The 16,836-nt window shown below is 44.1% G+C and overlaps 1 protein-coding gene across 1 annotated transcript in view; it reads right to left on the bottom strand.

Moving 5' to 3' along the window:
• Nucleotides 1-16,836, bottom strand: part of RYR3 (ryanodine receptor 3) — a 472,085-nt gene that overhangs the window by 220,404 nt on the left and 234,845 nt on the right. Inside the window, exons 15-18 of the mRNA XM_087815056.1 lie at nt 11,300-11,468; nt 9,842-9,977; nt 6,267-6,362; nt 4,590-4,708 (exon numbers count right to left, since the gene is read on the bottom strand). Coding sequence (XP_087671182.1) covers nt 4,590-4,708; nt 6,267-6,362; nt 9,842-9,977; nt 11,300-11,468 — 520 coding nt within the window. The remainder of the gene's footprint in view (nt 1-4,589; nt 4,709-6,266; nt 6,363-9,841; nt 9,978-11,299; nt 11,469-16,836) is intronic.

Genomic DNA, 16,836 nt, shown 5'->3' with positions numbered 1-16,836 from the left:
TTTATAATTCCCACAAACCACTTTTCTACCTGACTCTCCGAATGTCAATTTTGTTTGAGATAAACGCAAAGCACATTTATGGGACAAGCAGAAAGGGACCCCAACGGCAGTTTTATGGACTCTTACCATCACCACTCTGTGAAATGTATGGGCTGTGAAACTGGAAATCCAGAGGATAATTTCTCACAGTAAAGAGCCATAGATGGCCAGGAAATTAAATACTTATCATCCAGCCTATCCCACATTGTCATCAGTCTTGCCTCGTAGTGACAGCTGCCGGAGCCTAGCTGTCACAGCCTGAGGGAAGCAGAACTTAATCTACATACAAGAGAACAGCAAAGAGAAAAGGGGCGCCATAAAAGAACACAGCCTAATAGGGTCTCATCTACGAATAAATGGTGCCGTGAAGAATTGTGGCTGACACTGTTTTAGGGTGTGGTTCGGAAGACGTAGCTTTGGGTACAATTAGGAGTAGGGACATAAATCCTTTTCTAGAAAAGTTTAAATGTGCTCTCTTGAAAGTGAAAGGAGTGTACAGAGGGCCAGTCCACCACGGGGACACACAGACACTGTGCCGACAGGTCATCTGTACTTTCTGATGGAGACATAACATCTCAGCGACCTCTGGGATGTGTGACCTGCTGTGGCAGTTACTGCTCAGTAAGTCACCAGACTGTTTTCCTTCCTATCCTGGGCACACTGAGACTACATTTCCCAGCCTTCCTTTCAGTTAGGGGAGGTCCTGTGACTGATTTCTGGCCAATGGAAAGTGGGTACTTCACCTACAGTGATGCACTGGCCCTAAAACCCCACACAGCCCTCTGTGCACTCTCTATCTTTCCAGCTGGTTGTTGAAAGCCAAGGAAGGATTGTAAAACCCAAGGACCTCCTTATTCCAAGTGTGATCCTAGGAGCTGCCAGAAATATAGATGCCTAGACTCCACTCCTCCTGCCCCAGACTTGCCAGATCAGAGACTTCACTTTAATACCACTCCTAGGAGATTTGTAAGCACATCACAGGTCGTGAAGCCCTGTCCTAGGGAATGGGGAGCTGCTGGATGGAAGGAACCTGTGTCTCTGAATGACCACATAGAATGGAGCCCTCCCACTGACCGACCTCCGACGGAGACAAGGCCTATGCATAGCTGGGAGCTTCCATCCACTCAAGGTGAGGCGGGAGCAGATCCTGGCTCCACTCATTCATTCCTTTTACTCATTCCTTACACCTTTAACAAGTGTGTACTAAATGCCTGCCCTGAACAACAGATGAGCTTGGCACTATGGGGATCACAAAGATGATCCCTGCCGTGAAGCAACTTTGTGTCTGTGAGAGAAATATGTGTGTAAACAAAACTACAATAAAAGGCAGGATGGAACCGCCATGTAACAGAGCACAAGTTGTGTAAGGATTGAGGAGAGGAGACCATGTTCAACCGGAACAAGGCAAAGCTTAGGGGAGGAAGTAGCATTTGAACTAAGTTTTGAAGGGAAGATAGAATTTTGAAAAGTAGGAAGGGAGGAGATGCTGAGGGATCAAGGGGCAGAGTGATTCAGAAAATAAGGAGTGGGCAGTGCACCCCCCTCTTGTCCCTTCAAGGATTGTGCTCTTTCCCTCTAACTTGTTTATTTCAAACCTGATCATGCTTTAGATGAGTGGCAATGCTTCCCATGGCTGGGACAGAGCCAGGAACTGAAAACTCTTTGAGAGAGGGAGGTACATTCATCGCCACTATTGTAGACACTCTCCATTCTGAGCACGTGATTGCAGGTGGCATGGTACAGGAAGGGGTTTCTCAAACCCATGAGCTGTACAAACCGTTTTTAAAAGAAAAATGTCATGACTCTGAAGACCACTTTCATGGACCCTCAGACTTCAGTCTGAGAAACACGAACTTATATGAAAATGCCTTCTATTTGTGAATTCTTCAATACAACGAGTTTGGTATTTAGAGAACTATAAAAATAAGAACACAAAGTGAAACATTCTCACAGAGCATGTGGGCCCTGAAGAACACGCTCACAGACTTCAGCTCGAGAAACCTGGAAGGAATATTAAACTTGGAGCTGGGAGACCTAAATGCTGGTCCTCATCTGTCATTAATTAGCCCTGCGGCCTCTGGCAAGTTGCTTAACACCTCAAAGCCGAGCATTGCTTCTGCCTCTGTCAAGTGGAAATATTAATAATGTTACTTCATGGTCTCATAATTAGGACTAAGGAAAATGCACGTGAACATGGAGGACAGTACCTGGCATTTGTCAAATGCAAAATGAATCTTAGCTACCGTCATCCTCATTATTCCTGTCGCTGTTGTGGGAGGAGTTGGGAGGTGCCTTGTGGCTGTAAATTTCTGTATTTATTCAGTCACTGTCTTCATGGAAAACTAAGTGAAGGGGCAGAGACAACTAGGACTGGAGAAAACAGAGCTGCCTGGATAGGAAAACATTACTTTGGCATTTTCCAAGCAAAGATCAAGTGTTGCAAGGGGAGTCTGGCCAGCACTCAGCACGTTCTTTGCAAATACCCCCTCCTGGTGATTTGAGATTGGACTTCTCTTTGGAAATATAAGTTATCCAACTGAATACTGTCTAAAGTGAAACTAAATTCATGGCAAGCCAGCCTTCATCCTAAAATCTATCCAAAGACAAAAAGGGAACATTTTGAGACTGTATGTACCAAGAAGATCACGTTGCCTCAACTTTGACATTTCCAGGATTTCTCAAACAGTGCCTCAGCTCTAGAAGAGCAAAGACTACTCTGCTAGTGCACTGGGGTAACATATAAGACCAGGAATTGATTTCTAGCACAGAACCTCGGCTCATTGGGCCTCGGTTTTCTCAACTGTAAAGTGGGCAGAATAGTCATCAACCTGCTGCCAAGTGACATCCATCAAATGCTCTGTGGCTTTTGGTTAAAAGGTGCCCTCACAACCGGTTTTTATTAAGTGCATAATGTGGTGTGACCACAAAGAAGCCCCAGGTAACAGAGGGAAGGGCTCGCAATAGGAATAGGATGACAGTTGCTTAATGATTATTCTCCTTACTAACTGTAGATAAGAGGTTTTCCTACAGACCCTGGGAGACTGGAGGATGTGCTGCAAGAAGGAAAACAGCTGTAAAAAGATAAGAGACACCTTGGGGCCTGGATGGGTCCATGGCTCTGAAAAAAAAAATGCATTTTGAGAACAGACAAAAGACAGGCCGAGCTTTGATTTGGTTTTAGTGCCTGGACCCTGACCCCCTCTGGGAGTTTGCCTCAGGAATGCTGACCAGTCTCCTGTCCCAGGAGCGGGGTTTTAACACCACTGAAAAATAGCTACCTCCGTATCGGAATTCAAGGTCCTGGAAGGAGACACAGGGACCACAGACCCTGCTCCCCCCTTTCCCCTTGCATGTAGTTCTCTTCCTAATCCCTATATAATCAGCTGGCAAGTAGGGGAGGTGAGAGCAGAATTTACAGGATGACCTGCTATTCTCCCTAAACTGCCGTCATTATTGGAATAAATAAATAAATACATGATTCAACTTTGTCTCTGCTTAATTTGGCTCAAAAGTGACAGGCAGCCTCGGACCCACTGGCCAGTTTCAGGGGGACAATGACACTTTCCTGTCAAAGGGGTCCTCTTGACATCCGCATGTAGCTCATGGCTCAGGTACTTATCGGTGACATCAGCAGGTGTTACTCGGGCACTTATCAATTATTCTCACTACACTCTGCAGATGGAAGGGAACATGTTGGAACATCGAGAGGCTGGACTGAAGTTGGAGCCTCATGCCTGCTTTTGATTTACCACCTTTGGGAAAGCAATTACAGATCCCACATATTTCTTTCTAATCTCTGCCAAGCAATTTCACAGATGCTAAGGGCCATGGCCTTTTTACTTCCTAAGGATGATACATATCATCGAAGCAATGCTGCAGAGGCTCATGCTCCTGCACCCCTTCAGGTGTGTCTCAAATGAGCAGTGCCCCCAAACGATGGCAAGCAAAAAAGGCCAGTGATCAAGCTGAGTTCTGTCCACCTTGCAGGATCCCAGCTGCTGTCTCTCATGTCCAGCCACGCCATCTGCTCTTGAAATACACTCCCTCAACCTTGGAGTACCTGCCTAATTAGTCAGTGCAGCAACCTGCATGTATGAGGGGCAGATGCTGAATAGGGTTCAGGATGAAACCTATTTTAATAGACTTTCCCCAAAGTCACCATGTCTTTAGACATATAATTCCATAACCATAGAGGTTAAAGGGACCTCAAAGAAAACTGATACAACACTGCACCTTAGTAAGTGAAGTGTCTCCATTTTACAGTTGAAGTAACTGAGGCCCAAAGTCACACAGCTGTTTTGTATCAAAGGGAGAGACCCACAGCTTGGGTAGAAATGAAGGGAGACCATCCAAGATCCAGTGTGACTGTCTGTCTTGTAGTATCTCCTAGGCCAGGAAGGGTCTATAAGAACCTGTTTCCCAAGGTGTTTTGTTTTTTTAGTTTTTTTAATTAAAGCCAAGAAAGAGAGCAGGCAACACACTCTCAATAACACACAATGGTTATTAAATGGCAGGAAGGGAAAAGCCAGGTAAAGTCAATCACCACCCACCTTGTGGTTCCGCCCGTGCTTATCCAGCAGGGAGATGATGGACTTGATGTGACCCTCTGCAATCAGGTTTAAGGCTTCTGGGCTTTCAATCAAGATGCAGTGCAAGACTTCCAGGATACCTACGTGAGTGCCACAAAAATCATTTGGACATTAAATAACCTGCCGAACTGGCCATAATTTTGAAATCTGGGCATGAAAAGACCATCCTGAGGGGACAGGATATCATCAATTCTCTGAATCTATTAAATATTTCCAGCCAGAAGAAAGCTGCAGTCACCTCTTGTAGACTTCAGGGACCTCTGAGGACCAACCAGTCTGTAATTACAGGTGAATTTTATTCAGCACCAACCCCATTTCCCTTTTCCTGGGCACAGACACAATACTTCTGTGTCAAAATATAGAAGAGCAGCTGTAAAATGGAATTCTTAATTTGATAAAACCACATGATACTTAACTTAAAAATAGAAAAGCAGATGCCCAGGTTACTATAAATTCTAAAGGTCATTCAGGTAATTTAGACAAAGAATATATATGCAGACATGCATAGCCCACGGACATGAACAGTAACGTGGTGAAGGCCTAGGGGCCGGGGCGCAGGGTGGATGGGGGCCAAAGGAGAGGGGGAATAGGCAGCATTTAAAGTGTTCTTCAAATAAGAGTTTACCTAGGAGTCACCCCAGAAATTATTTTTATTTGTAATGCCCTGGAATAGCAGATAAATTGTAAGCTTACTAAAATACACTATCTGTCTTTTCTGTTTTTTTCTTGGCACAATGAATGGATTTCTGTGTTAAGCGAAGGCTTAAGAAAAACTAACCAGTGCCCCAACAGCGTGGCATTTACAAGGGTAACACCATGATGAGTGTGCAAGGGAAGAAGTTGGCCTTATTGAGAAAATTCCTCCTCATTCTGTGGGTTTTTTCCCCCCAACGATTTCATAAATTGGCCTGAAATGTAGTGTGGCCGACAGGAGGAGACACTGAAGAAAAGAGAGGCTTCGGAAGGCATGCGTAGGTGGACAGTCCTGGGAGAGCCTTCCCTTGGCCTGTCTTGTCCACGCTCCTGTCACTTCTGGACACTGGAAAAAGCATCAAAACCTTTCCACTTCCCAGAGAGGGGCCCACACCTGTCATGTTCACTCATCTCCGAGGAAGCCGACTGCTGAGCCTCGTGGCATGGTCACTTGGTCACTTACCAACGATGACTCCTCTCTTGGCTCAAATTCTCTGTGAATCATGAGGGCTCTGGCTATGATGTTGAGGGTGACTCAGGGGGTGGGAGGATCATCATTTCCTCTATTCCACAGTCATTTTTCAGTCCTGCTTCTAACCCAAACTGTTAGGAGGACCACGTCCAGAGAGAATTTAGAAACCCAGAAAGAGAGAGGGTGCAAGCAGCAGTGAGGAGGAGATCAGGACCCTGGGTGGGGAGCGGTTAAAGGGCCCAGGGGATGCAGATGAAGGCACAGGGTAGAAGATGAAACAGACGAAGAGGCACTGCTGAAACTGGCTTAGAATTGTGCCAGGAAGATTCAGCTCTTTTGTTGCTGCTGAAGTCATTATTTAATTGTTTGTAATCCAGTGGAACACAGAATTGTTCAAAGATTCAACCTTGTTTTCTTAGAAAAGAAAAGAAAAAAAAGGCCACCGTCTCCATTGGTGTCCTGTCAGTTCTTACCTGAGGAAGATTCTAGTCTGTCCAACTTGCTGATTAGCCAATCAAGGTTATTGGAGAACTGTGCACAATTGTTTCTGTTTCCACGGATGAGGGCAGCTGCAGGCAAGGACACGTCTGGTCACGTATAGGTTAAAAGGCACAGGGATGGGCGTAAGAACTTGGGGAGCTGTTAAGTATACTCCACCTACTTAGCAACCAAAAGGAACTGAATGAGGAGCTTCCTCCCCTAGCCCTTTGATACAATCCTGTTTCTATATTTAGAAGAGTATAAGTCTAGCCTTCACTCAAATACTTCCAGAGAATCGGCTGTGTCCCAGGCACCTGCCTAGTGGCTGGGAATAGAGCAGTGGGAACACAACAGCAGAGTTCCTGCATTCATGAAGCAGGAGAAAGACAATAAACACACAAATTAATAAAATCACTTCAGATGGTGTTAAGCAAAAAGCAGTATCTGTTTGGTTATTTGCTTAAGAACTCAATGCCTTTCAATGTTTTCTTAAACCCAGCTAGAGATTTGCTATTCTTCAGTGCTACAAGAAGGCACCCAAGTGAACATGAGCTGGCCAGCTTGGTTAACCTACCAGGTAAGTAATAATTAAATATGAAACTCTACAATATACAGAACATATCAATACAGGACAGCGATCCCCCAAAGTGTGGTCTCTTGGGCCAGAATGTCAGTGTCACCTGAGAACTAAGAAATGCAAATTCTCTGGCTTTATCCCAGATCTACCGAATCAAAAACTCTGGGGATGGGGCCCAGCATCTGTGTCTTAACCAGCCCTCCGCCTGATTTTGATGCCGCTCACGTTTGAGAAGCAGTGATAGATGATATTGCCAAGGGAGGGAGGGTATATGATGTGATTAGATTTTTGCCAAGTCTAGACCAAGAAGTAACCTTCCCTCCATAAGCCAATTGCAGATGTAATTCTGGAACAAGTCCATGTCAACCGACTGGCCCCAAGTCGCTTGCTTTTGATGCTGTTGATTTTCAAAGATCGGGGTTTTACAGATGCTTGTAAGGTATTCGGATAAGGAAAGGTCTGCCTCAGGACCACTGCTTTGTACCTCTGCAGTTAGTGGAGGGAAGAATTCGTTCTGAGCTCCTAACCTGTTTTTCAGGCCAGCGTAAGCTCAGGGAGTCAGTCTGCCCGGGCTCAAGTCATAGTTCCACCACCTGCAACATGTGTGACTTTGTGCGTTTCTGAGCATCAGTTTCTTCATCAACAAATAGGGGATAATAGTAGTACTTACACCTGAAAGTGTTGCTCTGAGGATTGAAAAAATATATTCCACTACTTGGCACACAGAGCTCAATAAATATTAATCATTGTTGTAATAATTATTACTGCGTTTGAGCTGTATCATTACAAAATGTTGGAGTTGAAAGAGGCTTTACGAGGCCACACAGTACCACGGCCTGATCAATCAGCCTGATCTTTTGCCTTGTTTGTTTTACAGTAAATTTTTTATTTAATAAGTAGAAAGAGTACACTCTAAAACAACAATAAAATGTATAATATGGTAAATACATAAACAAGTAACATAGTCAATTATCATGGTCAAGTATCACGTACACACAATTGTATGTGCCATACTCTTACACAACTGACAACACAGGTATGTTTACACCAGCATCACCACAATACACGAGTAACAGGCTGTACTATGACCTGACTATGGCCATGACATCGTAAGGCAATAGGAATTTTTCAGTTCCATTACAATCTTATGGGATCACCTTTGCATATTCTGTCTATCATTGACTGAAATGTTGTTATGCAGCACATGACTGTATAGGACAAAGGGCTAGTATCCAAAATATGTAAGAAACTTGCAAAACTCTACAGCAAAAACAAAATTCAACTAAATAAAATACACCAATGGTAAGCAAGCACATGAAAAGAGGTTCACCATCAGCCATACGGAATTGCAAATTAAAACCACAATAAGGTATCACCACATACCTATCAGAATAGCTAAAATAAAAAACAGTGACACCACCAAATGGTGGCAAGGATGCAGATGAGCTGGATGGCTCAGGCATTGCTGGTGGGGATATAAAACAGTACAGCTGCTGTGGAAAAGTTTGTCTGGTGCTCAAAAAGGTAAATATAGAAATACCATATGACCCAGCAATTCCACTCCTAGGTACAGACCAAAAGAACTGAAAGTAGAGACTCAAACTTGGCACACACACGTTCATAGCACTTTTCACAACAGCCAAAAGGTGGCAGCAACCCAAATGCCCATCCACACATGAATGGATAAATAAAATGTGGTCTATACATACAGTGGAATATTATTCTGCCTTAAAAAAGGAAGGAAATTCTGACACATGCCACAACATGGGTGAACCTGGAAGACATTAGGCTAATAAAACAAGACAACCACAAAAGGACAAATATTACATGATTCCACCACATATAGGAGATAACTAGACTAATCAAAACCCTAAAGACAGAAAGTAGAATGGTAGTTTCCAGGGGCTGCGGGTAGAGAAGTAATTGGAGTTATGGTTTAATGGTACATACTTTCTGTTTGGGGAGATGAAAAGATTCTGGAGATGGAGGGTGGTGAAGGTTCCATGACAATGTAAAGTTACTTAGTGCCACTCGACTGTACACTTAAAAATTGCTGAAGCTGTACATTGTATATTATGTATAGCTTACCACAATTTTTAAAAATTCCATGACCAAAAAAAAGTCCATCTATGGCAACTCGAAAGTGAGTGGCAGATCAAGCTTTCCAAAGCCCGGAGCTCCGCTGGCTCAACCACGCCCGTGATCCCAGGGCCTCAGCCTGATCCCTGACATTGAGAATGGGTTTAACCTGATTTCCCTGGGCTCCCCTCTGGCTCGCTCTCAACTTTCTATGAACTTCCTCTAATGAGGAACACACTGCCCTAAAATGCTGCCTTGTCACCATGTCTGAGCAATTACTGGTGGCCACCTCCTTGCAGAGGCCAATACTGCTTTCTGCTGTCTGCCTCCCACAGCCTGACTGTCTGGGCGCATTGGGGGGCCCTGGGTACTGCAGACAGAAGCACATGATCACTCACTCAGAGCTATGAGAAGAAAGGCTGGGTGCTAAAACATCCTTAACCTTTATCTTCCCACCAAAATGAAATATAAGAAACAAGCCAAAGAAGCAGGAATCATGACTAACCAATAAGCAAACAGTGAAAGGACACAGTTTAAGAGAGCGACCATCCTAAAGCACAGGTGTCAGGAGTCTAGAACCGGAGGCACCGTGAACCTGGCCTAGTCTCACTCCTTCATGTTAAAGATGAGGAACTGAGGTTCAGAGAATGTTAGGTGGCTGCCAAGGGTTTCACCGGCAGTTTTGGCAAAACTGATCACCATCTGCTTCCACCTGATGCTGACTTCTTGCTCTAAGTTTGGAAAGGGCAATAAGCTACTAGTTAACAGAACCAATGGCTGGGTTAGGATCAAATGGTTAACAGAAGGCTCCCAAGGAATGAAGCTAGATGACAATCTTAGTTTGTCATGTGGAAATCCCATAGAGATCACCCTTGGGGATCTTCCCAGGGAGAGGGCTGTGTGTGTACTCACCCAGCAATTTGTACAGGAGGTTGAGGATTTCTTTCCAGGCCATGCCACTCTCCTCCCTTGCGATCCCTGCAAAGTGTGCTACGCTGTTGTAGATATTTAAGCGATCAATGCAATTTAATACAAGGGCCAACATTCCCTGTGAAGCCAAGTGGGGGAAAAAGTAAAAATTTCTGATTAAGGAAGTGAACCCCTTCAGTTCTTTCCCCTCCATTACCATGCAGCTCTTAAGGCTAATAATACTAATATGCAAGTAGACCTTCACTTGCCAGCTTGGGTTTTGGTTTTTTCCTCCTAAAAACAAAATATACATTTCTATGCCTCGGAGACCTAAATAGCATGCATTTTGGGAGTGAGTCAGCAGCCTCCTCTGACAGGTTTGCCCTGCACGTTTAACTTAAACCCAAGGCCTGTTGAGGAAGAGGGAGTGTAAAAGAGTCCCACAAATGCCTGCTCGGTGCCTGGTAAGAAATAACTTCGACTTACCCAGAACCAGGCTACCCACTTTTCTCTTAAATCTCAAATAAGTTCAAGAAATGCTATTCAGCTACACAAGACAACTATGCTTGCTTCCTCCCCACCCCTCAAAAAGGTGGGGTTTAGAGACAATAAGACCAAGAGAGTATTTTGAACCATAGTTCCATTTAATTACAATACTATGTCACCCAGTAAAAACATCTGTGCTGAGCTGTTCTTAAGGAGATGGAGTTCCAGTAGCTTATAAGGCATAATGCCCCCAGATCCGGTCTGCATAGATCATTAGACTGACTGAGCAGGGGTGGATCTATATCCCACGCCATGAACTCTGGAAATCCCCAGGAACGAGGGGCCACAGGATGCTGCAGGAGTATGACCATGGCCTGTTAGTGCCAAATCACCACACCCAATTTCAGAGAAGGCATGTGACTTGTCTAAGGTCATAAGCAGCCAGGGATAGAGCCAGACTAGCAACCCTTGAGCCCCAAGTTAGTGTTTCCCTCACATCCAGGCCCCATCCATAGTGACTCAGATGCTCAAGGTAGACCTAAGACCGAGCATGACGTACCTTTCAGACCAGCTTCTCAGTCATTTCTGATGTGGAAACTAGGCGTCTGTGTTTTTCAAATAGGTTTCCTAGATAATTCTGACATCTCCTAAAATTTAGGAATCACAGCCAGTGCCATGGTCTAATAGCTGAGATTTATTGGAAATAGATGTTGGATACACATGTGCACTGACACTTTAAAATATAACCTGGTTTGAATGAGCCAGTGTACATTGCTACCACGTACACACAGTGTACGTCAGGTGCAGCCTGACAGGGGAGGGCCGCTTCCAGTGCTTCCCAGCTTCCTCTCTTTCTTGTGCTTAGTGTCTCTTTCACAAACACGTGCATGGGTGGAGACAAAGCTAATTGCAGCCGCAGGGATGTCTTAGCCGTGGACACAAAGAGAATCTCAATTTTTAAATTTTTGGACTTGCCTCTTCCTTGAAAAGATTCTGTCTGTTTTTGAGCGAGCGAAGCTTGTTCTGCTTGGCTTCATGCTGCATTTCCTCCTCCGGGGGCTGGAAGTAGGCGATCAAGTCCTGCAAGGTCTGCAGGACCTCTTCTATCGGCAGGGTGATGGGGGCAGCTGTGCGATTGTTTCCACTGAAAAACCCAAGACAGACACGGCTCAGGCGCTGGGCCTCCAGCAGGGACCCTTGCGAGCAGCCACCAGGTCCTTGTCCCGTGCGCCCCCACCGGGCGCAATGTGCCGCCTCCTAAGGTAGATGGCAAACTGACACCTGCCAACTAACAGAGCAACAGAAGAGAATCTTCTGATTCAGTTTTAAAGCCACTTCACAAATAAAGGAAAATGACCCCTGGAGGTCTGTCACGCTTTTTCCTTTTTACATAAAAACATCTTTTAAAAGAATAAACTTGGGGACCCATAGTTCTTTTACATGATTATACGTTCTTCTTGGAAAGGTTAAACATGAGGCCGGGAGGGTTTCCAACCCTGGTCTCCCCCTCCACCCGTATCCCTGTCTTCCCTCTCTCCCTCTCCACGTGTCTTTTTGATCCTCTCTGTGTTTTCCTCTTACAGTTTCTATGGCTGTGCAAGCACACACCTGCTCCCCCCACATTTGTTGATGTCTCCTTCGATCTCCGTACCTGTCTCTTTCTCCTCTGACTTCCTCTGTGTGCCCTCGCTCTGTATCTCCCCCCTCCTCTCTCTCTCAGCATCCCCCCATCTCTCCACATCCTTCCTCTCTGCCTCAATGCCCCCCTCCTTGGTGCACCCCACCATCTCCCTCTCCTCTGTTGTGTTCCTCCTAATCCTGAATATGTCTCTGTGTCTCTGACACTGTGTCACACTTTTCAAAAAGACTTGTAATTAATCTTGTCAACACAGAGAGATCACAAACCTCCACGAATGGTGAAATGAGCCGTCATTTCCCCTCCCCTTGAGGGGTACACTGGTGAGTCTTTCTGAGAGGAAAGGATAAGAAGGGCTTCAGGGAAATGGACCCAGCCCCTAGGAACCTGCATCATTGGCCCCAAGGGACTGAGACTTGATTGAATGTATAAATAATGGCAGGTCTCTACCTGGGGCCAATTTCTAATGAGTTCCCTTTGCATTTACAGTGTATCTGGTTCTACATTAATCTGGACACGTGAGAAGAAAAGATTGTTTTCTTGGCCTAAAGCAAAGGCTGAACAAGCCTGGAAAATACTTGGGTTATAAGGTGTCAATAATTCCAAATCTGTGTAAAAAATGCCGGGTGCAGACAATGAAGGCGGAACGCCAGCGGAGCGCAGGGGCAGAGAGGCCCTGTGTGTGTCCCCGGCCCGCGGTGGGTGCTCAGGAAGAGCTGACTAACGACCATCTGAGACAGCACTGGACGAAGACAGTGGGGGAGAGAGTGTCATGAGGACGTGAGGTGAAGGTTCGGGATTACAAAACCCAATCAGAAATGACTGCCCCACTCTAGACTCAGTGAAGGGATGAATACCTTTCCCTTAATGTTTTTGGTTCAGTTAGAGAGTTTCTCTCTCTCTTTCTTTAACATTTTGAGTTTACTAGAGACACTGATGCCCGCTAAGTAAGCAGCGTTCCTTCAAGTGCTAAGAAAAGATGAAGAGGAGAGGTTACTTGGCATTTTTTTTTAGCTTTAAAGGGCAACTACACAGGGTCGGGAAGCCCAGGTGCTGGTCACTGTCATTAACAGTATCATGCCTGAGCACCCCCCCCCCTCGTTTCCCGCCTTTCCATTTTCCATCTGGAAAATGGGACAGGTCCACTGTGCTGGGGACACTGTGTGCTAGCCAGGGGCCTTCTGGGTCTAACTTTTTGTTCGGCGGGTTTCCCTTGCTGATCGCTTCATCTTGCTTCTTGAGAAAACATCAGCACAACAGCCCCCCCTGGACTGAGGCAGATGCCTTCCTTCCTTCCTTCCAAACAGAACACATGCCACGGGCCTGGCACCGGGGCAGTGGTGAAACAGACGTGGCCTCCCAGTGGCCTGATGCTGCTCACATTCTACTCTGGGGCCCCGGGGAGGAGCCTGAGGAACAGGGACAAGAGGGCATCTCAGTGCAGAACTAACGACAACCGGCAGCTGCCTTATCCCCCCTTTCCCCGGCTCTCTCCAGCCACTGCCTCAGTACATTCTCGCTCTTTGTCAAGGGTTTCTTTTGTTAAACTCAAGTAAGACCTTGGGTGTCTCTGAGTATCTGCCACATCATTACCATGACACATTTATGTGCTGTTTCCCTCCTAAGTTTAAGCGCAGAGGTCAGCTGGGCGGTCATCGCCTCCTCAGCAGGGTTTCGGAGGCCCCCTCATCGCCAGCCTCATTTGCCTGTCCATCTGTCCTGCTGGACAGCTCCCGGCAACTGGCCAGAGAATGAGACAGCAGGAGCAAACCTCAGCCTTTTCCTCTTCGCTGTTCCCTCCTGTCCCTTCCCTATTCCTTTAACTCGGATTTGTTCTCCCAGGCGGCCACCCCCTCCCTCTGGTTTCCATTTGTAGACGGCATGTCCTGTTGGTGTCTCAGAAGAGATGGGAGGGGAGAACGTAGCTCCAATTTACCTTTTTATCCCTCACTTGCCAGCTTTTGGCGAAATTCAAGTGCTCTGGCTTTTGCAGCCCTACCCCAGCCACACTGGTTTATTTTGCATGACTCTCGTTTCTGCTAAAACACCCGGTGGCCGAGAGAATCAAGAATTGCCCCCACTGAGGGCAGAACCTCCAGAACAGCCGAGGGAGGAGGTCAGCAAATCTCTCCCACAAAATAATGATAACACTGGGCAAAATCATCCAAAATCACCCTCTAGGACTCTGGAAATTGACCAAAGGCATATAGCAAATTGAGAAGCATGTATGTAAAAAAAAATATGAACAGGGTAAGAACAGGGGGAGTCTAGGTTGTTTCAGCCTGAGGCTGTTCCCTTGCCTTCCCCAGTTTTACAGAAAAAAAATTAGATCAGGGCAGGCCGTGTGCAAGCCACCCACATGCTCAGGAAGGACCAGAGAGGGGCCTCACTACCTATTCTTCCCTGGCTGAGCACCAGCCTTCTCCATGCAAGCAGAAAGTAAAACCTCAGACAGACTTAAAACTGCCTGAACTTTAACAGGTCATCCAACCCGCCTGGGTAGCAGGCTTGCCTCATAAGAAACACTAAGGGAAGTCCTTCAGGCTGAAGGAAAATGACACCAGACAGTAACTAGAATCAACATGAAGAAATAAAGAGCACTGGAAAAGGTAATTCAGGGGGTAAATAAAGACAGTATAAGTATATATGTATTTCTCTTTTGTTCCTGTAACTGATTTAAAAAAAAAAAAAGCCTAAGACAATAATTATAAAGCTACTGCTGGGCTCGTAACACATCTTCATGTGAGATACATGACAATACTATCACAAAGGAGCAGGGAGAGAACAGAACAATACTGGAGCAATGCTGCTATATTTTACTTGTTAAGCTTATATTAATTTGTTTCAAGTTAAATACATACTGAGCTCCCTAAAGCAACCACACAGAATACAACTAAAAAATTAGCTAAAAACTCAACAAAGGAATTAAAGTGATCCACTAGAAAATATTTACTACAAAAGAAGGCAGTCAAGGAGGAACAGAGGAACAAAAAGGGCAAGAGACAAAACGCACACAGCAGATAGCAGGCATACACCCAATCATTGAATAGCTACATTATCTACAAATAGATTACACACACCAATAAAAGGAAAAGACTGCCAACTTCATTTAAAAAAACCCAATGTATGCTATCTACAAGACACACTTTTAGATTCAAAGTCACAAACAGGTTGAAAGTAAAAAGGATTGAAGAAAATATACCAGCCGAACAGTAACCATAATCTGCATATAAAACATTTGGAGTGGCTCTAAAAGTCATACTTTAATACAGAAAATGTTCATAGAAAAAAGGGAGACACTTTATAACTACAGAAGAATCAATTTATCAGGAAAACATACCTATTATAAATATATGAACCCAACAACAGAACTCAAAGTATGTGAAACAAAAATGGACAGAATTAAGGGAGAAATGACAGTTCAATAACAGCAGTTAGATATTTCAATGCCCCATTCTCAATCAGTTAATGTAATGAACTGTACTAATAAAGGACAAAACTACGTGATCATCTCGATAGTCAAGAAAAAGGATTTGACATTATCTAACATTCATTCAAGATTAAAACAAACAAACCTCTCAACAAACTAGGGAGAAGAAAACTTCCTGGGCCTGATAAAGGGCATCTACACAAACCCCACAGCTAACAGCATATTTAATGGTCAAAGACTGAATGTTTCCTGCTAAGGTTAGGAACAAGACAAGGATGTCTGCTTTTTTCCCTTTTATTCCATATTGTAGTGGATGTTCTAGCCAGTATAATCATAAGGAAGAGAGAAAGGCAGGAAGGCAGGCAGGCAGGCAGGAAGGATCTCTATTCACCTATGATGTGATCCTGTGTGTAGAGAATTCTAAAGTATCCATGCCAAAAAAAACCAACCAACATTAGAATAAAAAAAAAAAAATTCGTTAAGTGACAGTATACATGGTTGGTATTAAAAAACATCATTTTCCATATACTAGCATGTATGAATGCCAGCAATGAACAACTTGAAGTGAAATTTAAAAAACAATTCCATTTGTATTGGGATCAAAAATACTTAGGAATAAAGTGCTCAAAAGACGCATAAAACGTACACACTGAAAACTATAATATTTTCCTGAAAGAAACTGAAGAAGAATAAATTAATGGAAAGACAGGCTATGTTTATGGATTGGAAGATTCATTATTATTATGATAAAAGTCCTCCTGAAACTTATCTATAGATTAAATGCAATATCTATCAAAATCCCAGCAGGCTTTTCTGCAGAAATTGATAAATGTACCCTAAAATTTATATGGGAACGCAAAGGACCCAGAAGAGCCAAAATGATTTTGAAAAGTACAAAATCGGAGGACTCACTCTTCCTGATTTTAATATTTACTACTATAAAGCTGCATTAATCAAGATAGTGCTGATCTGGCATAATAATAGGTACATAGATGGAATAGAACTGAGGGTCCAGAAAGAAATGCTTAAATTTACAGTCACGTGACTTTTGACAAAGTTGCTAAGGCAATTTGATGTAGAAAGGACAAATTTTCAGCAAACTGTCCAGGGACAATCAGGTAACCACACACTCCACATTCAAAAAGTGGATTTAAATCCTTTCCTCACACCATATACAAAAAAATGATTCAAAATGGATCACAGATCTAAATATAACAGTTAAAATTATAAACTTTCAGAAAAAAACATAGAAGAAAATCTTGGTGACTTTGGGTTAGGCAAAGAGTTTTTAGATATGGCACCAAAAACATGACCCATAAACAAACAGAAGTTAAATTAGACTTCACCAAAATTAAAACTTTTATGCTTAAAAATATACCATTAAGAAAATGAGGAGAAAAGTCACAAACTAGGGGAAAATATTTGCAAATCATAAATCTATAAAAA

Source organism: Miniopterus natalensis, chromosome 1, assembly GCF_054644295.1.
Source record: "Miniopterus natalensis isolate mMinNat1 chromosome 1, mMinNat1.hap1, whole genome shotgun sequence".
Lineage (NCBI taxonomy): Eukaryota > Metazoa > Chordata > Mammalia > Chiroptera > Miniopteridae > Miniopterus > Miniopterus natalensis.
This window is presented reverse-complemented; position numbering and strand designations above follow the sequence as displayed.